A 25039-nucleotide genomic window follows, 5' to 3' on the forward strand; every position below is an offset into this window, starting at 1 on the left:
TAGCTCTGTATGGTACCTGCTATTTTAGAACTCTGGCTTATAAATAGGAGAATCGTAATCAGATCTAGTTTCCGGAACTCAGTGGTGTGAACTCGATGCAGGGAGCTGCTTCCTGTTCAGTCAGGAACCAAGAGGGCACATTTAAAACAGATCTGGTTGTTGTTGTTATTGTTGTTTATATTTTTTTGCTGTGGTAAGACTTCAGTGAACCTGATGTGGTTTTGATCTTGTTTGTAACAATGAAATGTCTTCTCCTTCAGCTTGACCAAGAATGTCCCAATATTCGTTTGCACTATGGCCTACCCCACTGTGCCTTGCCCTCTCCATGTGTTTGAGCCCAGATACAGGCTCATGATCCGAAGAAGTATCCAGACTGGAACCAAGCAGTTCGGGATGTGTGTCAGTGATACACAAAACAGGTAGGCTCCTCGTGAACTTGGGCGGCTGTGTTTACACCAGAGCTTCCTTTGTGTCCGAGTGAGCTTTGCACACTTAGGCTTAAACAATGTTTTTCTCTTAGTTTTGCAGATTATGGTTGTATGTTACAAATTCGAAATGTGCATTTCTTACCTGACGGAAGGTCTGTTGTTGACACAGTTGGAGGAAAGCGGTTCAGAGTTTTAAAAAGAGGAATGAAAGATGGGTATTGCACTGCGGACATTGAGTATCTGGAAGATGTTAAGGTATGGAAAATGTTCTTTCCCGGTGCATTCTGGGCCACTGTGTCCTGGGCTTGGTACCAGTGTGTAGGAGAGGTTTTTAGACATGGGAGCCTGCTCTCCTGCCACTGCTCATGGCTGCTTAGGAAGGTTGGCGCCAGTCACCTTTCCTTTATCTTCCTCTTGAATCGTTTGCCCATTCTGGGATGTCATATCCCAGACATCCCAGGCAGCATGGTGCCTAGACACTACTTATGCTTGTGTGTACAGTAGTCGTCACGGTAACCACTTAACGGTAGCAGTTGTACAGTAGTCGTCACGGTAACCACTTAACGGTAGCAGTTGACTAAATTGAACTTCCAGCTCATCAAAGTTTTAAGTTTGTGAATCTCTACCTCATTTTATTTGATTCATTAATACTAAAACTGCAATAATTCATAGACTAAAATTTAATGTAAAAGTAGACACAGAATTCTTTTAAGGGCTGCTTTGTGTATGAGGGCTTTTTCTGTGCCAGAGACAATCTCAATTATAAAGTAAATCCAACTGGATGCTGATTTAAAATGGTAGACCTACCATTTTGTGTGTGTGTGTTTGTGTGTGTGTGTGTGTGTGTGTGTGTGTGTGTGTGTGTGTGTGTGTTGCGTGTTGCGTGTTGCTGGTAACTGTCCTATGCACCCATCCTATGGTGACTGACATCTTCCTTAGACAGAATTGCTGTGGCCTCTGATTTATCAACTGGAATTAAAGTCCCAGAAAGTGGCTGCTGTTTTAAGTATCAAATTGAAAGCAATTTCTACAGAAAAGACTGGATAAAACATAGGTCTTACATTATCACTGTCCACTGACCTATCTCAGCCCTTTATTTCAGTCAACATTTCCTGATTGTTCCACATCTTCCCAAAGAGTTAGTTCATAGTTTTCACGAGTCTGAGACAGTTAACAGATACAGAGAGTAATTGAGAATCAGATGTGTGACAGAAACCATCGAAGGCTGACTGACTCCGTATCCTGTGAACTCTTATTACACCACACTGCCTCTCTGCTGAGAAATGCGATTGGCTTGATATTGCCTGTTCTCTCTTTTATAAAAAGATGCCATGTGGCAGGAGGCAGGGGCAGGCAGATCTCTGAGTTTGAGGCCAACCTGGTCTACATAGAGAGTCTGGGAATAGTTGGGACTACATAGAGAGACCCTGAGGCAAACAGACAAAAGATCTCATGGGGATATTTGCTCTATCAAGGGCAGAATATTTTATGAGTTGAAAATTTTAGTTGATTGATAGTCTTTGTCTTATGAAATTATTAGCTAAAGATGGTATGCATTGTAAAACCCTTAAGCCTATTTTAATTTTAGGTAAATTTATATAATGATAGATCATATTTAGTGGCAAAGTCCTTTGGGTGGACAGCTGAACAACATACGGCTAAAACCACACATCCAGTAGAGTAGAGTAGTGAATTGGAAGAGTGTTGAGAAACTGGCATACATTTTAGCTTTTTGATTTTGCTTTTGTCTGTTCTGGAAGACCTCAATTGTATTATTTACCTCTTCTTTTTTGTGGTGGTAATTCTATTTTCTATTATGTCTAATGAATTGTTAAGCTCTATTTAATTGTTGTAGCAATATTCTTTTTTTTTTTTTTTTGAATTTCACAGAGCTTTATTGGGTAGGACAGAGGGCCACATTTCTACCTGTTTACCCACCAAACATTTAAACTGCTATTGCTCTGAGATCCCTGGTGATCTTCATGATCTCCATTGGAGCTTGTAGCAATATTCTTTACCTTTAAAAAGCTTGCTTTTGGAATTTTTCTTTGTTTCCTGGCTGGTTTTGTCTTTCAGAGGTGCAGCTCTTGTTATTTTAACTGTTTTTTTTTTTTAAACTTTTTTTTTTTAAAGATTTATTATATATGAGTACACTGTAGCTGTCTTCAGACACACCAGAGGAGAGCATCGGATCTCTTTACAGATAGTTGTGAGCCACCATGTGGTTGCTGGGATTTGAACTCAGGACCTCTGGAAGAGCAGTCAGTGCTCTTAACCACTGAGCCATCTCTCCAGCCCTATTTTAACTGTTTTTAAGCACAGCTTGTGGCTGTATCACGTTATGCAAATTACAACTGATTTTAATGCATATTTAATTGTCATTTTACTTTTTTCAGAAGTAAGAATGGGTGGCCTTTTGCATCTTGTGTCTTTTGTATTTCAAAATCTTCCCATAGCCAGTGGGCCAGGCCCTTGGTACACCTGTTTGGATGGATGAGTCCTTGACCATCCATCCGCCTGTGTCCTCTTGGTCTTCTCGTGGCTGGAAGATGTCCTTCCTTTTACATTCGCCACTTGGTGTCTAAAGGGTGTGAGGAGGAGTTTGTGCAGGCACCCACAGCCTCGGGCCCTAATGGCAGAAGTTGAAATCGTTTACTTTATTCTCCACCTTTTGATGTGCCAGTTTTTTTAGCATGCATTTTTTGTGTTTTGACCCAGTTCTTCTGTAAAAGATGTGATTATGCCTGCCCTCCTGTTGCTGCTTTCTGCCATGTGGTTTGTAACCCGAGTGCCCCATTTTTCTTTTCACTGTAGCAATTGTTCTATTCCAAATTGTGTAGACCTTTGAACCAGAGCTCATTGTCCCCCATGCTTCCTCCTTCCCAGGCTGTCTGTCAGTCAGGTTGCTGCCTGCTCTGGGTGGACACTAGGCTCTGCTCTTCCCAGCGAGTCCTGTTAGCGCTCTGTAGGGCAGAACCGTAACCTGCTGTCACCTGAGAATAACTGATAGCCCAGCGCAGATGCGGACATTCCCAGTGTCCCAGTGTTTGTGTGTTCCCTGGGGCTGATGCTAATGGCTAGGAAGTCCCGAGATCTTACTGACTGTTCTTCCTAGATTGAGAACGGAGATGAAATAAGGAGTCTGAGAGAACTCCACGACTTGGTGTACTCGCAGGCCTGCAGCTGGTTTCAGAATTTAAGAGACAGATTTCGAAGCCAAATCCTTCAACACTTTGGATCAATGCCAGAGAGGGAAGAAAACCTCCAGGTAGGATTGCTGTGCTGCCGCTGCCAGTCTGCCTTCCCCATGAACCTGATGGATAGCTTCCCACATCCCCTCTGCTATTGCTTTTAGCATCACGGCCGTACTCTCTAGAGCACTGGTATCTGCTACATTAGCACAGGCAAGATGCCTGTAGGAAAGAGTGCCTCAGAGGAAGGGAGGCCTTGTCTCAGGATGTCTGGAGGGTTGTAAGGTTTAAAGTGGAATGCTAGCCTGCATTAAACTGTGACGCAGAAGCCACCATACTCCCTGCCCGTTAGCTGTCCCTTTGACAGTTGAGAGAAGTGTGATTTTCCATGCTTTAGGAAGTCTGCTCCTCTCCTTTTATCTCCTATCTACTGTTCACCATTTCAGTTCACTTTTATCTTGTTGTGTGTAACTCTTCCATTAGCATAAAACTGTCATTCTTGGGGTCTTGGTCAAGTACTGGGGTTTGCACTCAAACTGAACCTAATTAGTAATGGGATTTAGATTCCTTCTGTGTACCGAGCTGTACACTAGCAATTGTAAAACCCACTGGGAGGTTCCTTACCCTGGGGAATCCAGCCACACAGGCTCATGAGAGAACGAATATTAACGAATAAAGTATTTACGGTTAAAAGATGATTAATTTCATAGTGGAATAGCTGTAAATATATGCAGGTGGAGAGATAATAGATCCAAGTATGATCCAGCTCTCACTGTCCTTCAGGGTTGGTCTGAGTCTCTCCGATCCCAATGAGTCTCTTATGTCAGCATCAGGATCATTTCCAAACTGAGGACCGGACCCATTCTGTCTGTGCTGCCCATTGTGGCATTTTTCCTCACCTATGTGATGTTAATTTTTCAAACTAAATGGGAAGCCGAATTTTTTCTTCTTTTTTAGGATTCCAGTTTTATAATAAAAATATCAAGTATCAATTAACTTTCTGTAGTGCTTTAAACAACCTGGTCTGGCCCCATGAGACATTTGGCACTATCTGGAGACATTTTGACCTTTACAGCTGGAGAGGTGCTATTGGTGACCGGCTGAAGGAAGGTAGAGGCACTGTTGGAGGGCTACAGAGCACAGGACTGGCACACAGCAGAGGGGCCCCAGATGGCATCAGGACCAGATTCAAATCCTGACTAACATGGAGCCGAGAGACCATGAATGGTCATACACAGGTCCCAACTTGGGTCCCTCACTGTCTGTAGGCAGACTACTCACGTGCCTATGTTATGGACAGACAGGATGGTACCTGGACATAGGTCAAGTCTTTTCTGTCTTGTTGTTTTACTGTTACATTAATATCTGAACTGTTGGTTGGTTTTAGGCAACACCCAACGGACCTGCATGGTGTTGGTGGCTGCTGGCAGTCCTTCCTGTAGACCCGCGGTATCAGCTCTCTGTACTGTCAATGAAGTCTTTGGAGGAGCGGTTGACCAAGATACAGCATATTCTGACTTATTTTTCTAGAGACCAATCTAAGTAATGAACTGCTTGGATCTTGTTTTGCTCGCTCTTAGCCCAGAGGCTGAGAAGCGGTTGGATCTTACTTTAAAGCCGCCCTGATCTGGCTCCTTGATGGCCGGATTGCCCGCTGCCTTTGCACACCCAGTGCTGGTTTAAGAAATTAAGGAAACTTTTCTTTTCTTCAACCTCCTGAATCTCGTGGACCTGCAAATGAATACCTTCAACCAGGTCCTAGACCACTAAGAACCTGCACAGAAAACACGCACTGAATGTGTGTTAAACCTCGACATTGTGATAAAGTTGCACTATGTACCATACTCTAAATGAACTAAGAACTCCGTGTATGTATGATGTGTGTGTGTGTGTGCGCGTGCGCGTATACACATGTGTACGTGTGTGTGTGCTCATGCACATGTGTGTATGTGCGTGCGTGTGTGCATGTGTGTGTGTGTAGTGTGTGTGTAGTGTGTGTGCGTGTGTGTGTGTGTAGTTGTGCGTGTGTGTGTGTGTGCGTGTGTGTGCGCGTGTGTGTGCGTGTGTGTGTGCGTGTGTGTGCGCGTGTGTGTGCGTGTGTGTGTGCATGCGTGTGTGTGTGCGTGTGTGCGTGTGTGTGGTGTGTGTGCGTGTGTGTGGTGTGTGTGTGCGTGTGTGTGTGTATGTAGTGTGTGTGTGTAGTGTGTGTGTGTGTGCTTTTTCTCTGGCTTTAAATTTTAAAAGACAAAATAAAAAGCCATAGGGAGTGAACTTGCTGAAGGTCCTCTACTGCCCACGTTTACAACAGTAGTCATAGAAGTTTTCGCAGACTGAATTTGCCTCAGATTTATTTGTCCTGATGCTTCTATTTGCACAAGTGTGTAAACTATGGTATAGAGTATCATTTTCTGTTGGAAATCCTGCTCTTGCTGAACTGTCTTGGCCATTGACTATGACACAGTTAATTATTTATGTAAATACATGCATCCCAGTGGCCGGCAGGCAGGATGCAGACTCTAGAGCCAGTCTCCAGTAACAACTGCAAACCTGACATGGTACTGTGCACCCACTCATAAACTCTTAAAACTGTGAAAATACGGTTTACATTAAATGTACATAAAGGTAGACGGAGAACTCGATTCAGCCAGTTAGCTTGTACATTTTAGGGGGCTTTTCACATTAACTGCCCGTCTATGTCATTTAGAGTTTGACACGATAACTTGTATTTAAGGAAATATGTAGTGTATAATTGGTTGAGGGTCTGGGGGAGGAGGAAAAGCTTCATGTAGGACTAAGCTTGTAAGGTTTGTTTTGTTTTGACTCTGGTCTTGGTGCAAATGTTAGTTATGCCTTATTCATACCACAGTTAGAGCACCGTGCTGCGACATGGGTATGTCCATGCTGCCCGGCCCTTTTATAATTATTTGTTGCAGATTTGTGACTGTCTCTATTAACTTTCTTTTATGTAAGTAATTTGTACAAGTTTCTTAAGATTTTTGCTTTTGCTTATTTAATTTTGAATAAAAGCTAAATTCATAATAACCTTTTTTCCCTTTAAATTGTAAAGCGAGAAAAACGTCAGTACAGGGGCCAAGCTGTATATAGTGTAGAACATGTGTTTGGTTGCCTGCTTTGTGATGTGAGGCTGGAGGTGTAGATTTTGGGGACAGTGGGAGGTGGGGCCTGAGGTGTGTTTGTCTGAGACAGGGTCTCTGTATAGCTCTGGCCCTCCTGGAGCTCACTGTGTAAACTACACTGGCCTTGAAGTCACAGCTATCCTACTGCCTCCGCCTCCTGAGTGCTGGGATTAAAGGTGTGCTGCACCAACACACAGCAAATTGTAGTTTTAAAACATTTATTATTATTATTATTATTATTATTATTATTATTATTCGCTATTTTACTTATTTATATTTCAAATGTTATCCTCTTTCCTGGTTTCCCCTCCGCAAACCCCTCTCCCATTCCCCTCCCCCTGCTTCTATGAAGGTGCTTCCCCCACCTACCCATTGCCTCCTCACCACCCTGGCTTTCCCCTACACTGGGGCATGGAGCCTGCTCAGGACCAAGAGCCTCTCCTCCCTTTGACGCCAGACAAGGCTATCCTCTGCTACATATGCAGCTGGAGCCATGGGTCCCTCCATGCGTACTCTTTGGTTGGTGGTTTAGTCTCTGGGAGCTCGGGTGTCTGGTTGGATGATATTGTTGTTCTTCCTATGGGGTTGCAACCCCTTCAGCTCCTTCTTAGAATATTTTATAAACAAAGAATGTGGTGTCTTGAGGCTTTAGGCCCAACAACTGTTCTCTAAACTTTAGAGTCTAAAGCATTGTTTTTAACTTTAAAAAAAATTCCCCTTAGTTTAAAGATATTCTTTTTAAATACCCTAAAAATGTGTTTGTTGTCGCAAATGAATTTAAAATATGGCAGGTGTGTCCTATGGGAGAAATCCTGCTTGCATTCTTCTCCATCAGGGTGGCTCTTCCTTGTACACACTTGACCATTTCTGTCCCCAGTTCCTTGACTAGGATTTCCCGCACTCTGTCTGGCTTTGTTTGCAGATTAGATTTTACTGTGTCCCAGGCTGACCTCATACCTGCCGCTCTCCTGCCTGGGTCTCCAACTGCTGTACTCGTAGGCACACACCTCCATACCAGTAAGTGAAGTAAAGGAGACCTTCAGGGGTGGCTGAAACTTTAGAAAAGACTCGGAAACCCCACTCAGCGCCATAGTTACTGGTAGAGAACTGTACAGTACCTGTTGATGCAGTTCTATAGCCCGCCTACTCTGGAGGCTCAGAATGTAGGGACTCAGAATGTAGGGACATTCTGAGTTTAGGCCAGTGTGAGTTTCAAAGTGAGTTCAAGGCCAGTCTGGGTGACTTAGCCTTTGTTTGACAATCAGCTTGTGCAAGACCCTGGCTTTGTTCCCCAGAACCATTAACAAAGAGGTTCTGGGCTGGAGAGATAGCTCAGTGGTTAAGAGCACTAACTGCTCTTCCAGAGGTCCTGAGTTCAATTCCCAGCAACCACATGTAATGGGCTCACAACCATCTATAATGGGATCCAATGCCCTCTTCTGATGTGTCTGAAGACAGCTACAGTGTACTTATATATAATAAATAAATACATCTTTAAAAAAAAAAGAGAGAGGTTCCTAGAAAGCAGCCACTGAGTAGACAAGAAATTACCCAGAAGTACCTTATCAATAGTACTTTTATCATAACTGGTACTTTATCAATAGTTTTAAAGTGTAAACTAACTTTCTCATAATTAAAAATACTAAGTACCAGGGCTGGAGAAATGGCTCAGTGGTTAAGAGCACTGACTGCTCTTCCAAAGGACCTGAGTTCAATTCCCAGCAACCACATGGTGGCTCACAACCATCTGTAATGGGATCCGATGCCCTCTTCTGGTCTGTCCAAAGACAGTAACAGTGTGCTCACATACATGGAATAAATAAATAAGACTTTAAAAAAAAATACTAAGTGCCGGTTAAAATAAGGAATATATATAAATAATTTACCTATGTTTCTCAAGATAGCACATGGTGAAAGTAACCCCAGGTGTTGAATACACACATTTAATGTGTGCATGGGCGCTATATACACAGGTAGACTGTAAATGGTTTCTGGGTGTGCACACATAGATTCCCACCAAAGGAAGTATGCAAGCCTCCTTTATGATTTATTCTGATTATATGGCAGATTATTTCTATGACAGCTCTTCTCTGTAGATATATGAAGTCTGAGGGTTTTTTCCTTTCTGTACATTTCATATATCTTTTCAAAAATGAAAGCAAAGAATCAAATTGTTTACCTTATCGCTTTAAGTGCTTAAGTTCCACCATTAATGCAATATTTTGGCGGAAGTGTCTAGGTCACTAGTTTATAGACAGGTCTGGGTGTCTAATTCTTCTTGTCTGACTCTGACACCAGGTAGGAAGACTCTGAACTCTACAGCACTTTCCTCGTTCCTTTGCCCCTGATACCTGAGGGAGTAACTACATTCACAGACCTCACTGAGGGCTCTCCAACTCTTCCAGCACTTCAGCAGGGGTCACTGCACATAGCTGAAACAAATGCTTGAACACTGAGCGTGGTGACAGCCATCTGTAATCTCATTTCTCAAGATCACAAGTTCAAGGACAACCTGGGCTGCATCCTGAGACTCTGAGATGGAAGGGGAGAGTTCCAACTGAGGCAAGGAGATGAAAAGGCTAAATCGCTGCTTTCTTCCCAATTTTAATCATGATAAAAAGGAAAGAAGTGAAGATTGCATTGTGAAACCAGAATTTCAAGAGCTAACAAATGCTTTTGACGATAGCTGAGGTACACGTGAAAGCTAGCGCATTAGGCCATAGGCCAGAGGAACTCAAGGCTTAGGAGAAATGGGGGGGCTGTAGGCCAAGTACAAATAGCTCCAGGGATCGCTATACTCAGAGAGCATCTTGGAAAATTCGAACAGGGAGGCTGGGTGTGAATTTGAACTTGCTCCCCACCCAAGCTGTGCTGGAGACAGAAACAGCAGTTCTCGGGCCTTGAGTGTGAGGGTTGGGCCAGAGAAGATAACACCATGCCTTACATAGTGACGTATCTCCTACAGGATCAAGAGTCTTTACTCACAGACGAGCTACCAGCCTGCCTCACATTGGGCAGTATGCTCCTGAGTCTTTTATGGTCACACAGCTAGGCTACCTTCCCTGGGCCACCAACCCCAAATAGTCTATCTCAGACAACAACGATGAGTAGAAGGTAAGACAGCAATGCACTAAGATCTGAGGGGGCTGCACTCCTCTCAGAGAGGGGAGAACCGAGAACGTTTCTTAGTCTCTCCTACCATGAGGAACTTCAGTAGCATCTAACCAATGAATTAATCATCAGACTGAAGTCTACCTGAGCCAAATAGGAGACAGTGCAGGTAATGAATCAGTTGGGGATCAAGCTAGAGTTCAAGAGAATGGGAATGGGAGGATAACAGACATGAATAATCGATACAAGATTGTTAATGCCCGGCTGGCTAAGGCATGACTAATAGAAGGAAAGAAATAAGTACTTTTCCATGAGTCCTGTTGAGACTCCTGCGACCTCAGGGGCCAGATACATCCACGTAAAGAAAAACTGAAGAAACTAAAGACCAGGCACAGGAAGACTGGAGGAAAAAGATAGTTGTGACTGAGTCATCCAGCATTGACCAATGAATGACAGGCCCAGGGACACACATTTAAGGACATGAATTTTGGGCATAAGCCAATGTTTAGATGTCAGTACTTAATAATTGTTAGGGTTGGGAAGGCAGCTCAGCCAATAAAGATGCTGACCTGAGTCCAGTCCCCAGAACCCATGTGGTAAGAGAGAACTGGCCCCCACAAGTTATCCTCTGACTGTCATACATGTGTTGTCACACACACACACACACACACACACACACACACACATACACACACACACACACGTGCGCGTGCGCACACACAACTATATTATATCATTAAGTGTATATTTTAAAATACCTATGTATTGTTTTTAAAGATAGGAGGCCAGTAATAAGCTGTCCTGTAGTCCTGCCTCTTGATAGCATTTCATTAAAATTAAACTTGTCTTTACAAATTTTTTTGATGGGTTGGGGGAGAGGGTGGGTCCACTATTCAAGATTTCAAAAGAACATATGCTTAATTTCAAAATGTGGCAGCTACACTGGTGAGTTTTATGTCACCATGACACAGTTAGGGCCAAGGAGGAGAGAATCTCAACTAAGAAAATGTCTCCATACGATCAGGTCTGTAAGACATTTTCCTTAGTGATTGGTGGGGAAGGGCGCAGCCCATTACTGGTGGTGACATCCTAGGCTGGTGGACCTGGGTTCTGTAGGACCTAAGGCTGAGCGAGCCTTGGAGAGCAAGGCAGTAAAGCTGTTTACTGCCCCTCCCAGGCCTCTACATCAGCTCCTGCCTCCAGGTTCCTGCCTTGTTTGAGTTCCTGTTCTGACTTCCTTCTATGATGAACTTCAGTGATACGGAAGTGTAAGCCAAATAAACCCTTTCCTCCCCAGCTTCCTTTTGGGTCATGGTGTTGCATCACAGCAATGGTAACCCCAACAAAGACAGGAGGCATTGCAATTAGCCCTCAGAAAAATCCTGTAAGGAATGTGTTCATCCACAGGTAAGACACCAGAAATGCTGACTGTTGGGACTGCTGCCTGAGGATCATGGAGCTGTTCTGTTCTTAGGTCAGCTTTGACTCCAGGCAACCTTGCTGTGCCTTGCTGCCATATGAAGCTATCAAAGACAAAAGAATCACCAAAAAGTGATTGATGGCATAGGCTTATGTGTGAAGGGTGCGTTTTTACAGCTATGAAATTAGGATGTGTGTGAACACTACTGTGAGATGCTCAAATCAGATTCAGCCCTGCATTTTGGGAAGTAGGGCAAACTGATAATCTCTTTAGACAGTGATGGTTCATAAATGTATCAGATCATTATAATGTTCATGCTCTAGAGCCAATAGAATTTGGGAGTTGTGATGGTTTGTATATGCTTGGCCTAGGGAGTGGCACTATTAAGAGGTGTGGCCCTGTTGGAGTAGGTGTGACCTATTGGAGTAAGTGTGTCACTGTGGGAGTGGGTTTCATACCCTAGTCCTAGCTGCCTGGAGTGAGTCTTCTCCTAGCAGCCTTCAGATGAAAATGTAGGATTCTCAGCTCTTCCTGCACCAGGCCTGCCTGGATGCTGCCATACCCCCACCTTGTTGATAATGGACTGAACCTCTGAACCTGTAAGCCAGCCCCAATTAAATGTTGTCTTTATAAGAGTTGCCTTGGTCATGGTGTCTGTTCACAGAAGTCAAACCCTAACTAAGACAGGAGGGATTGAAGTAATTTAAAAATAAATAAAACCACATGTGTGATAGGTAGAATATTTTCTCAATGACTCTAGAACAGCCAAGACAGAAATAATCAACACTTAATTTAAACAGTGAAGATAAACTTTAACCTTCAGTTCCTAAAAATAACTAAAGAGACTAATGTATAAAAATATGTGATTCAATATTGTCATTATACCATGGTTACCCTGAAGTGTGTAACATAGTAGATGGGATACCAGAGTGAAATCAGGAAGATTGATGGACATTGTATTTTTGTGTGATATTCTTTTCTACGGGAAACTTGTACATATGATTGTAATAGGGTTTTAGGATCTAAGAGTGTTACCACTGTGCTTAAGTCTATGCGTTGCGGTCACTGATAAGTTGACTGTAGTTGAGGAACACGATAACCAGGTGGACCGGAGTTGAATGCTCACATGACTTTATCAATAACAGCAGTGCACTTAGTGCCATCTTGCTATGGCTTCATAATAGGAGATATGAGAAGTCAGAAGACATTATAACAATGAGGATGCTCAATCGTGGAGGACAGAACATTCCTGTAATGAACATGTAGGTAATGAAGAGGATGGAGAGAACAAAAGTGAATTGCTTTTGTAGTATTTTTACAACCTAATTGTCATCAGAGCCATAAACTGTGAGATAGTCTAACTCCTTAGTGGTTGTATACCACGGGGTGTCACTTCCTATGACAGGAAAGACAGCGAGAACAAGAACGAGGATTCTCTCCCAGATGCTCTTTCAAAGTAGGCGTTGTAGACGGCAGGTGTAAATCCTCAGAAGGAACAGCCATCACTGAAACAAGAGGTGGCTATGCCTGCCAGTTCTTCTGAACAGGGAGCAGGCGTGCACTGAAGGGCAGGAACAGAGGGGAACCCAACGTGGAGAAAGTAGCGTGACTTATAACCTGGAGTTTAAAGGGATAGGGGTTCCTTTTCTGTTTTGTTTTGTTCTTCAAAACAGGGTTTCTCTGTGTAACCATGGCTGTCCTGGAACTTGCTCTGTAGACCAGACTGGCCTCGAACTCAGAGGTCTGTCCGCCTCCGCCTCCCAGTGGGAATTAAAGGTGTGCACCACTACCTGGATGGGAGGAAGGACCTTGATGTTACTCGATAGCAATGGAGTCTTCTTAGGACTCACTGGGTAAGTCAAGGATTTACCCTCACAGATAAACCACAGTGGGACAGAGAGGGTGCTGGCCAGATTTTAGTAATTATGTCATCCGGCGCCAGCTTTTGTTATTAAGACATCTGACTGAACTGTCGCTGCTCTGGGGCTTAGCCTATAGCAGTTATTAAAGTCGCCACAGACAAATGGGCTCTGTCTAGAGTTGAATAAAGAGAAGCAGATAGAAGTTACAATTTAGGTTGTGTTTTGTTTACCTGACCCAGAAACAACTCTTGCTGTCTTAGGAATCTGCAGTCAGGATACAAAGTAGTGATACTTCATACTGTTGTCTCAGAATTAGAACCATCATGTTGAAATGATTATGTTGGCCGCATGACCGATTATACATAAGATAAGCTTATGTGAGGAACTAGAGACAAATCTTACATACTTGTGTAATTGTGTCAAACATACATAGATAGCGGGATGAGCAATCAAAATGTCTGTGTTCTTCACTATTAAGCTGCTGCACACCCAGGATTTATGGAGCGAGAGCTAAGATTTTAGAAGTAGGTATCTCTGTTTTACTTTTCCAGCCTCTGGAAGCAGCCAGCCATGATGCAGGAAGACCCTGACAGTAGATGTCCTTCTGCCTTACATTAGAATCTAAGCTCTCAGAGGATTGCGATAAAGATTTGGAAAGCCAAGGAAAGCGAGGGCTTGAGAACTAGTGACAGAGAAAAGGTTTCGGAGCTCTGTGATTCTTTGGAGAAAGTGGGGAGAAAGCAGGGACCCCTTATGTCATCCAGGGGCATTTCTTGATTAACAAGATCCTAGTGAGAGGTGACTGACAGACCTAAGGAGGAGATGGAGACCCTAAGCTGTAGGACTCAGGCTATCTATCGTGTGTGCCCCAGAAACAGACTCCCCAAGGCCTGTAATGAACTTGTTTATTGAGATGCAAATAGCCACTGTAATCAACCTTTTATTTTTATTACACTTGAGGTCCCCCACACCCACACCCCACAATATATGTGGAGGTAAAAACAACTTACACAAGCGTTCTCTTCCTCCACCATGCTGGAACTCAAGAGATTAAACTTAGGTTATGGCGTGGTCAAGGCCTCTACCTGCTCACCCATCTCACCAACCCCGAAGTGTGGGGTTTTTTTCATAATGGAAAGGAGAAGTGTTTGCTTTGGCCCACAGTTTTACACAGTCTGTCACGGTGGGAAAGGCGTAGGAGAAATTCTACCCTCTAACACCAACCAGAAAAGAGGTGAGTATGGAAGACTTGATTGGTTTAAGTGCCCAGGATTGAGCCTAGGGCTTTATAGGCTACGCTCTACCACTGAGATCTGTCTCCCCCGCCCCCTCAAAGCCTTGATTTTTAGAAATCTATGATTTTATAAATCCTTGCGATGGAAGAAGACAAACTTTTATAAAATGGTATAAGTTGGTCCCCCCCTCCCCCTGACCCCCACAGTCCACCAGAGTGTTAATTCAGAATTTGATGTTGACTAAAATGAAAACCAAAAGTCAGTGTTTTGTTCACACCTGACTTTGAAACTCAAGGTTCAGGTCCTCTGTAGTTATTAAATTCAGGAGCCAAGAAAAGTAGGTAACTCAGGGGTGGGGGGAGGGGTGGCGCAACTCAAGAAGTACAAGGCAGTGAACCCAAGAGCCTTCCTACTGACAGAGAAGAGGCCAAGGATTCTAACAATTAGCCCGAGATCAAACCCAAGTGACATTAGTCAGAGAAAACAGTGCTGGCCTGCGGAAGATCAAGAATATGCCCTTCCAGCAGTTTGCTAGGCTAAAAGGTTGTTTTCAAAACTAAGAATATTTTGGAACAGATAGGATACGTCCTGCAACTTGTCATTGTCGTCGTCCTGTGTCAGGGACGGGAAGTAGGGGGGAAGGCAGCTTGGGAGACTCCCGTGTGTTTTCCCTTCAGGGATCCAGAGAAAACCAAGAGCTGTAAGACATGAATCTTTAATGCCGGTCTGGGGATCCTCCCCTGGTGCCTTCCCGTTAGGATTGGACAAGGGGGTTGCTTGGTTTTCATCCTAAAAATAAACACAGATGACTGGGAAGAAAAAGTCAAGGTCCCCTGTGCTTCTCCTTCGTGCTCTCGGCTGTCCTGTCAGGAGTTGGTGCAGGGCTCTACGGGTGCCGAGGAGGAAGCGGAAGTAGGTGCTTCTGAGCTGTAATTGTTTTCTCCCCTGCGCTGGCTGTGCATGGCTGCCTACTCATCCGCACATCCCAACTTCTGTGCCTGGAGCTCAGAGGAGAAAGCAAAAGAAAGAGGAAATCAGGAATTCAAAATGGCCACATCCCAGACAGGGAAGGCGATGTTTGCAAAGATTCTTCCCGCTTATTCTACAGTTGAGTTTCCGGAACTTTGCCACACCTGCGATTACCCCCTGAATTGAACGACGAGGTTGTCTAAACCTCCCATCCAGCTGTCTCGTGGAGATGAAGGTATAAATTTATCTCCTGAAAGGCCCAGTTGAGTGCTCCAAAAGTCCTATACACTAAAACCATGTGGGGTCAAGTCAAACATCCTTACTTTCCTGGACTGAAGATGTTTCCATTAGCCTAGAAAGTTTTCAGTTTTTCCATTGGCTTTCTGTTGGCTTAGTCACTTTTCTTATTGCAGTGATAAAATACGTGAAGGGCAAACCTTGTGTCCTTTAATACATTATCTGTGTTATTAGAAACATGGACTGACTGAGGGGGAAACTCGTTTTATCTCATTAATATGCCCCTTCTCAATAAACTATCATAGTCTATAATGCATATATAGAATTTTGATCAGATCTAAATTACCACTAATTACAGTGTCATGTGTATACTCAACCCAGAAGAAAATGCCTAAGAAATAAACATTTATAATATGTAAATAAAAACATACATACCTCCTGCCACAAAGAAATGTATCACGAAAAACAATGGATTTTCAAATATAAGATATATGTCCATAATGTGCTTGAAAGGAGAGTAAAGAAGAAATAATGTTAAAAGTCAGAAAAAATATGTTCATGTACATTTTTTAGTTTAATTTTTTTTCCTTCTTAAATGATGTTGCTAACAGTCAAATTACAATAATTTGTTCTACTAGGTACATCTAAGTAATTTTATGTCACCTTATTCTGAAACGTGGTTAAAATAAGCTGAAATGTATGTATCATCATTTAAATTTATAATAAAAATGTATACTCACCCTAAAAATGCACAAGGAAGAACATGGTATTAGGTTTGTTTCAGAGAGATCACAATCAAGTGTTAGAAGAAGAGACGTTGACTATCTCAACTGTCCCCTCTGCCCTGAATTATTCTGAAAGTCCCATCCATTCTCTGTCCTCTCATTACCAAGGACAGTTTCCTACTTGTTTGTATCTGCCAAGGGCAGAAGGAAGTCCACCCCTCAGCTCTGACCTGCTGTGCTTCCCAGCTCCCCTAAGGCAGGCTGGGGGGGGGGTGTCTTTACTTTGCCTGGTGGATTTGGTTTCAAAGCCATGTTCCCTTTCCTTAAATGGTGACGTTCTAGTTGTCCTCTAAGGCTCAAATAAAAACACCATTTCTTCTGTCAAAGGTCCCAGCTCTCATGCAACATGAAATTATGTATCCAAAACGATAGTGTTCATTGGGCTTCAGAGCAGGAATGTCCCCCAAAGCCCCTGGATTGAAAACTCTGCCTCCTGCCTGTGGCACCATTGGCAGAGGGTGGAACCTTCAGGAGGTGGAACTTCCTGGGAAGAAGGACCCTGAGACATGCTCTTGAAGGCAATAATGGGACCCAGGCCCTTCCTGTCTCTCCTTTTGTTTCCCAGCCACCAAGAGTGACCGGTTTTCCTCACCTTCTGCAATGGCATAATTGCCTGGCCACAAAGCCACAGGACCAAGTGGTTAGAGACTGATAACTATGAGCCGAAATAAACCTTTCCTCCTTGTAAGAGGATTTGTCTCAAGTGTTTTATTCCGGTAATGAGAAAATGGCCCCAACAGGTACTAGAATTACCTGCACGTGATTTGTATTGTTCAGTCAGATTTCAAGGAGGCTCTTCTCCTCTCTGTGGAATGGCACTTGGCAGAAATCAAAATCCAAAAACAAAATCGCAAACAGAACCATCATATATATAATAATTACACTAGGGGGGAAAAAACCTACCATCTCTGTACATTTGAGATGCCTTCTTCATTCTTTCGAAGTTGTTATTGCAAACAGCCTAGTGCTTCGCTAGCCTTAATTCATTCGGCCTAAATATAAGGCAGTGAGTGCTACATGAATCAGTTACTGGAGGAAGCAAATTCAGATTCTTCCTAGGAAGGAAGGTGTGGGAAGTATGAGGGAGGGAGGAAGAGAGAGAGGGAGGAAGGGAAGAGTATATTAAACATATGTTTTGGTGTCACCACAATAGCTCAACTGGTAAAGACACTTGCAGTACAAACAGGACAACCTGAGTTTAGTACCTAGAACTCACAAGGGAAGAAGGGGTTAAAAAGCTGTCCCTAGGCTGAGTGGCGGCAGGCCATGCTTTTAATCCTAGCACTCAAGAAGCAGAGGCAGGCAGATCTCTGAGTCCGAGGCCAGCCTGGTCTACGGAGTGAGTTCCAGGACAACCAGGGCTACAAAGAGAAACTCTGTCCCCAAAATACAAAAAGCAAAACAAAAAACAAAAAAAAACAAAGGTCCTCTGGCCTCCACAAACATGCCATGACAAATGCATGACTCTCTCTCTCTCTCACTCGCTCACTCACTTTCTTTCTCTTTCTGTGACACACACGCAGAAACAACAACAGCAGCAACAACAACAACCATAATAAAATGCATGTTTAACCTTGTAAATAGTTGTCTAAAGTGGCAATACTATTTACACTCTGTCTTAGTTAAGGTTTCTAATGCTTCAGTGAAAACACCAGGACCAAAGCAGTTAGGGAGGAGAGGGTTTATTTTGCTTGGACTCCCATATCACTGTTCATCATCAAAAGAAGTCAGGACAGGATCCTTAAACAGGATCCCGGAGGCAGGAGCAGATATAAAAGCCACGGAGCGCTTCTTACTGACTTCCCCTGGCTTGCTCAGCCTGTTTTCTCATAGAACCCAGAACCACCAGCCCAGGGGATGGCACCACCCACCATGGGTTCTCCCCCACCATCAATAACCAATTAAGGAAATGCCTTACAGGGGGGCCTCATGGAGGCATTTTCTCACTTGAGGTTCCCTTCTTTCGGAAGGCTCTAGCTTGTGTCAAGTTGATACAAGGCCAGCACTCCCTCCCTTTGGCAACGCAGTGCTTGTCTGTGTCCAGCGACTACGCCGAGTGCTTGCCAACATTTGTTTTTGTCCGTTTTATTTTAGCCGTTTTAAAGTGTTCTCAACATTGTTATTGGATTGTAGTCTCCAGTTCCTTGGTGTCTACTTGCCGTGAGCTTCTTTTATGCTTATCTGTTTTTAAAAATACTTGCTCCAATCTTGCTCTTGGACGTCACTTGTTTTCTGAGAATTCTTTAAATATCCCAGAGAACTCCTTCGTCAAGACCGCGTATTTAAAATTCTGGTGAAGTCTCATTTCCCTCTCTGTCTCTGTCTCCCTTGCCTTATATAGAGTCCGCTTTTCATACCACATCTAAGAAAATTTTACTTCCTCCCTGGTTTCGAAGAGTTTTCTGTTCTCTTCTAAAACTTTGGTAGTTGTAGCTTTTTACCTTGATAGTGATTAATTTTAAGTTAGTGTTTATGTGTGAGGGGGAAGTGTGTGTGTGGTATGTGTGTGTGTGTGTGTGTGTGTGTGTGTGTGTGTGGTGTGTGTGTGTGTGTGTTTCCTGTATGTGGATGTCTTCCAGTTTTATTGTTAATAATACAATACCACAGAATAGATAAAGCCTAGTCTTTTGTTATTGTTTTTCTTTGTGCATATAGGCTGTGTGTGTGTGTGTGTGTGTGTGTGTGTGTGTGTGTGTGTGTGTGTGTGTGTATGCACACAACCACCTGATTCGCATCCTTGCATCTTTGAGGTTGCCAAGCAAGGACTCTTACCCAACTGAACCATTTCTCTATCCCCTGGGTAAACTTATTTTGGCTCATACTCTGCCCTGTGGTTAAGGGACTGCATTCAAGGTGTCAGAAGGCATCACGTGGCGGGAGATGCAGGGCACAGAAGAGACCCAGTCTAACAAGCGTCCACAACAGACCCAGTCTAGATTAATTCACTGTGTGCCACCTTATCAGTCACATAAATAGCCTCACCCATGGGTGAGAGTAGAGCCCTAACCACTTCTCAAATGGGCCTGCAGATCCTACTTCTACATCATCTCATGAGGACTTGGTTTCAACACAATTTTTAGGGAGGCTGGGAAACAAGCTATGCTCAGCCCACAGCCATTATTAATCTCCAAGTTCTCTAACACCATTGTGGAGGGCGGGTCAAACTTAAGTTGCACGTATTCAGTTCTTTCGGGGTGTGGTTCTATAGATATCCACCAACATGGACAATAATGCCAAGATGCCGATGGTAATCACCATCAGGCCCCAAGTCCCTTTGGAATCTTTTCCATACCTGGGAATACTGATCTGTTTCCTGTGCTTGTGTGTCTGTGCCTCATACGGAGTGCTACAAATAGGAGCATTCTGAACCATTGGTGTGTGTAGAACCACTGGTGAGCATGGAAACACTCCTGTGTGTGGAACCACTGGTGAGTGTGTACCATTTCTGAGTGTGGAACCACTGGTGAGTGTGGAACCATTGGTGAGTGTGGAACCATTGCTGAGTGTGGAACCATTGGTGAGTGTGGAACCATTGGTGAGTGTAGCCCTCTTCTCCATTTTCTTCACTCAGTGCCCCGGCACTTGAGACCCATCCAGGTATGTGTATCAGTAACTCACCTGCTAGTTTCTAGTAATGTCCTATTATGTAAAAATACCATTCGTGTTCATTCATTCCCCACTTGAGGGGCATTTGGGCATTTTTAGTGTCTGGCTTTGCTGACTAAAGCTGCTTGCTATGGGTTGAGCTGTCTATAACTCAAAATTTCTACACTGCACTCTTAATCCTGAGCATCTGGGAATGGAAACCTATAGAGAAGTGGGATGTTTCCAGGTACAATTAATTAAGTTAAAATGAGGCCCCAGTGAAAAAGGAGTCCTTAATCCAATATTATTGTCACTGCATACATGGAGAGAAGAGAGGCCACCAAAAGACAAGAGCAGGTAAAGACACTGCAAGCCCTATGGACCACAGAGGCAGAAGATGGACTCTTCAAGTCCAAGAATGATAGGGCTACCAAGGGCTAAAAGAGGCTCCAAAAGATCATTCCCTATAGGGAGTGAGAGACAGGAGAGAGATGGAGAGGGGAAGAGGAGAGGCAGGAAGTAGAAGAAGGGAGGAAGGTGTGTGTGTTGTGTGTGTTGTGGGGTGGGAGTGGAGAGGGGAAGGAGAGGAAAGAGCACAAGTGAGCGCATCTTTGGATTGTAGCCTCAATTTATGGGGGAATGAGTCTGTTGCTTGTGACTGGGGGCATGCAGTGAGACTGTAGGGATGCAGTGAGACTGTAGGGATGCAGTGAGACTGGAGGGAGGCAGTGAGACTGTAGGGATGCAGTGAGACTGATGCAGGGATGCAGTGAGACTGAAGGGAGGCAGTGAGACTGAGGCAGTGAGAGGCAGTGAGACTGGAGGGATGCAGTGAGACTGGAGGGATGCAGTGAGACTGTAGGGATGCAGTGAGACTGTAGGGATGCAGTGAGACTGGAGGGATGCAGTGAGACTGAAGGGATGCAGTGAGACTGTAGAGATGCAGTGAGACTGGAGGGATGCAGTGAGACTGGAGGGAGGCAGTGAGACTGGAGGGAGTGCAGTGAGACTGGAGGGATGCAGTGAGACTGGAGGGATGCAGTGAGACTGAAGAGATGCAGTGAGACTGGAGGGAGGCAGTGAGACTGAAGGGATGCAGTGAGACTGGAGGGATGCAGTGAGACTGTAGGGATGCAGTGAGACTGGAGGGATGCAGTGAGACTGTAGGGAGGCAGTGAGACTGTAGGGATGCAGTGAGACTGGAGGGAGGCAGTGAGACTGATAGGGATGCAGTGAGACTGGAGGGATGCAGTGAGACTGGAGGGATGCAGTGAGACTGTAGGGATGCAGTGAGACTGGAGGGAGGCAGTGAGACTGTAGGGATGCAGTGAGACTGGAGGGAGGCAGTGAGACTGAAGAGATGCAGTGAGACTGTAGAGATGCAGTGAGACTGGAGGGATGCAGTGAGACTGGAGGGATGCAGTGAGACTGAAGAGATGCAGTGAGACTGTAGAGATGCAGTGAGACTGGAGGGAGGCAGTGAGACTGAAGGGATGCAGTGAGACTGTAGGGATGCAGTGAGACTGAAGGGATGCAGTGAGACTGTAGGGATGCAGTGAGACTGAAGGGATGCAGTGAGACCGTAGGGAAGCAGTGAGACTGAAGGGATGCAGTGAGACTGTAGGGATGCAGTGAGACTGAAGGGATGCAGTGAGACCGTAGGGATGCAGTGATACTGTAGGGATGCAGTGAGACTGGAGGGAGGCAGTGAGACTAGAGGGTTGCAACAAGACCATGTGTTGAAGTTGACGGTGTGGACCTGGAGTTGGGGGATTTTTAGATAATGTTGCCCAGATGAGAAGGATATTGAGCCCAGGATGAAGCTTCACCGTAGATGGAGAACCATTGTGCATTTGGCTCCAGAGCTATTCACACAAGTCCATCCAGAGGAGCTGCGACCTGAGACACATACACGGGTATCCTACCTTCCTACTCCAGGTCAGAGTATCTGAAAAATGGTGGTAACTCATGCACAGGAGACTGTTAACCAATGCCTGTACCATCACCACCCACATGGCTTTTACACCCTTGGCAACCTCTGAATGTTTTTCAAGCTAAAAAGATGAACAGGTTCTACAGGGCAATCAAACTTTCCTAAAGTCAAAAGTTACCCATGCATTTATTAGGATGACGGGATATGGTTGTTATTGGGATTCTTATACAAGTTTTGAAGCTTATTTTTGGCAGTAGGTGAAGATTAGAATTGGCGACTTGTTAAAACCTCATATCCTCCGAATGAGCCAGAACCACTTTAAGGTTTAGCTCTCTGGTGTCCCAAATGACTTGCTAGGATCAACTCCGTGCTCCGCACTGACAGGGCAATTTGGCTGTTAACACCAGCTCTCGGATACTTAGTTCAGCAGGAAAATAGATGTTTTACAGAAACAGTATCAAAATTCCACGACCTGTTATTGTTAGCTAGAAAGCAGTGGGAGTTCTGAAAGTCAAGAAGTAGGGCTGATCCAAGACCCCATAAATAATGTCATGAAAACGTAAGTTCAAGAGGTCTCTGTGTCTGCATTACAGCAAGTTGAACAATTATTTTCAGATCCGTTCATTTGCTTTGAATTTCCTTTTTGTCTTTCTTAACAGCTGAATAATATTCCATTGTGTAAATATACCACACTTTATTATGGACGTTTTGGCTGCTTCCACTTACTGGCTATTATGCCAAGAGCAACGATGCATACAGATGAGCAGGGAGTAAAACTTGCTATAGTAGAACATACAGTCCGTTGGGCACATGCCCAAGAATGCTATAGTTGGATGATATAGCAGATCTATTTCTAGATCTTTGAGGGACCTGTGTTCTGTTGCTCCAGGAGCTGAAGGGACATCCTGCCATGCTGGTCACTGTTGCAGTGCATGGGTGTCACAGCTGTGTAGGATTATCGGCTGCCCACCCCTGTCACCAGCCTGCACTATACCTTCCAGGATTATGAAAGCCGGTCTTCAGGTCAGATCCAGTCCAAAGCCTCCAAGTTCTGTGTCCGAAGTGGGCACTGTGCACAGTTTTCTTACTGGAACCACGTGTCCATAAATTTGGAGTTCAAATGTGGGATGTTTAGACAGATATCAGGCATGATGTTGTCCTGTGACAAAAAGGGAATTTATGGAGATGTATTTTTTCTGGTGTCCAAAAGAATTATTTCAAGAAATACCTAGTTTTATTTTCTCCACTGAGATCAGTTGGAGATTTCATTAAATTCCCAGATTTCTAAAATTTCTCTTGCGATTAAAGTCCCTCAGAATTTTCCTTGTAGGGACACAAGCGCCACCTAGTGGTGTTGATGATCAACTGCAAATTAAAATACTGAACTTTAAAAAGATCTCATTCAAGCCTGCATTCCTGGGTAGCTATAGAAAACGATATGAAAGAAAAGGGAGAGGCAGGGTATGGTGGCTCACACATTTAACGCCATCACTTAGGAGAAAGAGGTAGGCAGATCTCTGTGAGTTTGAGGCCTGCTTTGGCTCCGTAGTGAATTTTAAGCGAGATAGGGCCTCATGGTAGGACATCCAAAAGATTTTCGTTTCGATATCTACATTTGGGTTTCCTTTCTTGCCTTCAACTGCTTTTTTTTTTTTTAAAGAATTTAAATGCAATGACAGACACTAAAAAATTAAGTTCCAAAGTCTCAAGTGTAACCAGGCAGGACTCCCAATGGAGGGATAAGGACAGTAACCAACCCGCAAAGCTTTTGACCCAAAATGTGTGCTGCCTACGTGATGCACAGGGACAAAGATGGAGCGGAGACTGAGGGAATAACTGGCCCAACTTGAGACCCATCCCATGGGCAAGAACCGATCCCTGACACTATTAATAATACTCTGTTATGCTTGCAGAAAGGAGCCTAGCACAGCTGTCCTCCGAGAGGCTTCACCCAGCAGCCAACTGAAACAGACACAGAGACCCACGGCCAAACATTTGGGAGCTGGCGGAGTCTTGTGGAGGAGTAGAGGGAGGATTGAGGGACTTCACAGGAAGACCAGCAGAGCCGACTATCCTGGACCCTTGGGGGCTCCCAGAGACTGAACTATCAACCAAAGAGCAAGCGCAGGCTGGACCTGGGCCCCTGCACATATGTAGCAGATTTGCAGCCTGGTCTTTGTGTAGGGTCCCCAACAACTGGAGCTGGGGCTTATCCTGATTTTTTTCATGCCTGCAGATCCCATTCCCCTCACGGAGCCTCCTTGTCTGGCCCCAATGGGAGAGGATGTACCTAGCCTTGCAGTGTTTTGATGTGACAGGGTGGGTTAATTACTGAGCCGGGAGGCTCATCCCCTTTCCTGAGGAGGGTATGTGGGAGGGGCAGTGAGAGGGATGGAGAAGGGAACTGCAATCTGGATGTAAAGTGAATAATTAATAATAATAATAAAATCTCAGGTCTCTGTTGAGGGAGGAGCGGGTGACTCTCCTACCAAACTGGTTTCCAGGACCAGATGCGCTGATATTAGTTGGTTATTTTGTTACATTGTTTCTTTGAACGTATCTACTTTGGCAAACAATACAGACACATAAAAAGCACAAAGCACTTAGTCCTTCCTGCTCCTCCCACTGTCCGGGTGAGCCAATCCCATTAGCGGCAAACCTCTGTTCATTTGGACAGGGTTTTGGATAGACGCGGCGTGCTGGAAGTTTAGTCACGCTAAATTGATAGAAAATTGGAAAACTGAATGCAGCAGGAAGTGCCAGCCATATGCCACAATTTTTCATTTGTATAAAACGTCTCAATCGATAAATCCAAAAAAATGCCCTGACAGGGTTCCAAAGATGCAAAATGCATAATGATTGATGTTAGTGTAGGAATAAAAACCTAACTAATGTTCAGCCTCGCACTGGATACGGCACATGTCCAACTTTACAGACTCTTCGGTGAATGAGTCGCTTGTCAAAATGAACCTTTCACGTGTCTCTGGTCTTAAAAGACAAATGCGTTTCTGTCGGTAGTCAAATGTCAACAATTCTCTCTCTCTTTTTTAAGTAATTTATTATCTGTTTTTATCTTATGTACCTTGGTGTTCTGCATGCATGCATGTCCATGTGAGGGTATCAGATCCCCTGAAACTGGAATTGCA

The 25039-nt window shown here is 44.2% G+C and overlaps 1 protein-coding gene across 2 annotated transcripts in view; it reads left to right on the top strand.

Moving 5' to 3' along the window:
* Positions 1 to 5552, top strand: part of Lonrf1 (LON peptidase N-terminal domain and ring finger 1) — a 28664-nt gene extending 23112 nt beyond the window's left edge. For both annotated transcript variants that reach the window (XM_032919041.1, XM_032919042.1), the window contains exons 9-12: positions 261 to 419; positions 521 to 683; positions 3544 to 3696; positions 5007 to 5552. In XM_032919041.1, the coding sequence (XP_032774932.1) occupies positions 261 to 419; positions 521 to 683; positions 3544 to 3696; positions 5007 to 5165 (634 nt within the window). In that variant the 3' untranslated portion in view covers positions 5166 to 5552. The remainder of the gene's footprint in view (positions 1 to 260; positions 420 to 520; positions 684 to 3543; positions 3697 to 5006) is intronic.
* Positions 5553 to 25039: the final 19487 nt, after the last annotated feature.

Source organism: Rattus rattus, chromosome 13 (assembly GCF_011064425.1).
Source record: "Rattus rattus isolate New Zealand chromosome 13, Rrattus_CSIRO_v1, whole genome shotgun sequence".
Taxonomy (NCBI): Eukaryota; Metazoa; Chordata; class Mammalia; order Rodentia; family Muridae; genus Rattus; species Rattus rattus.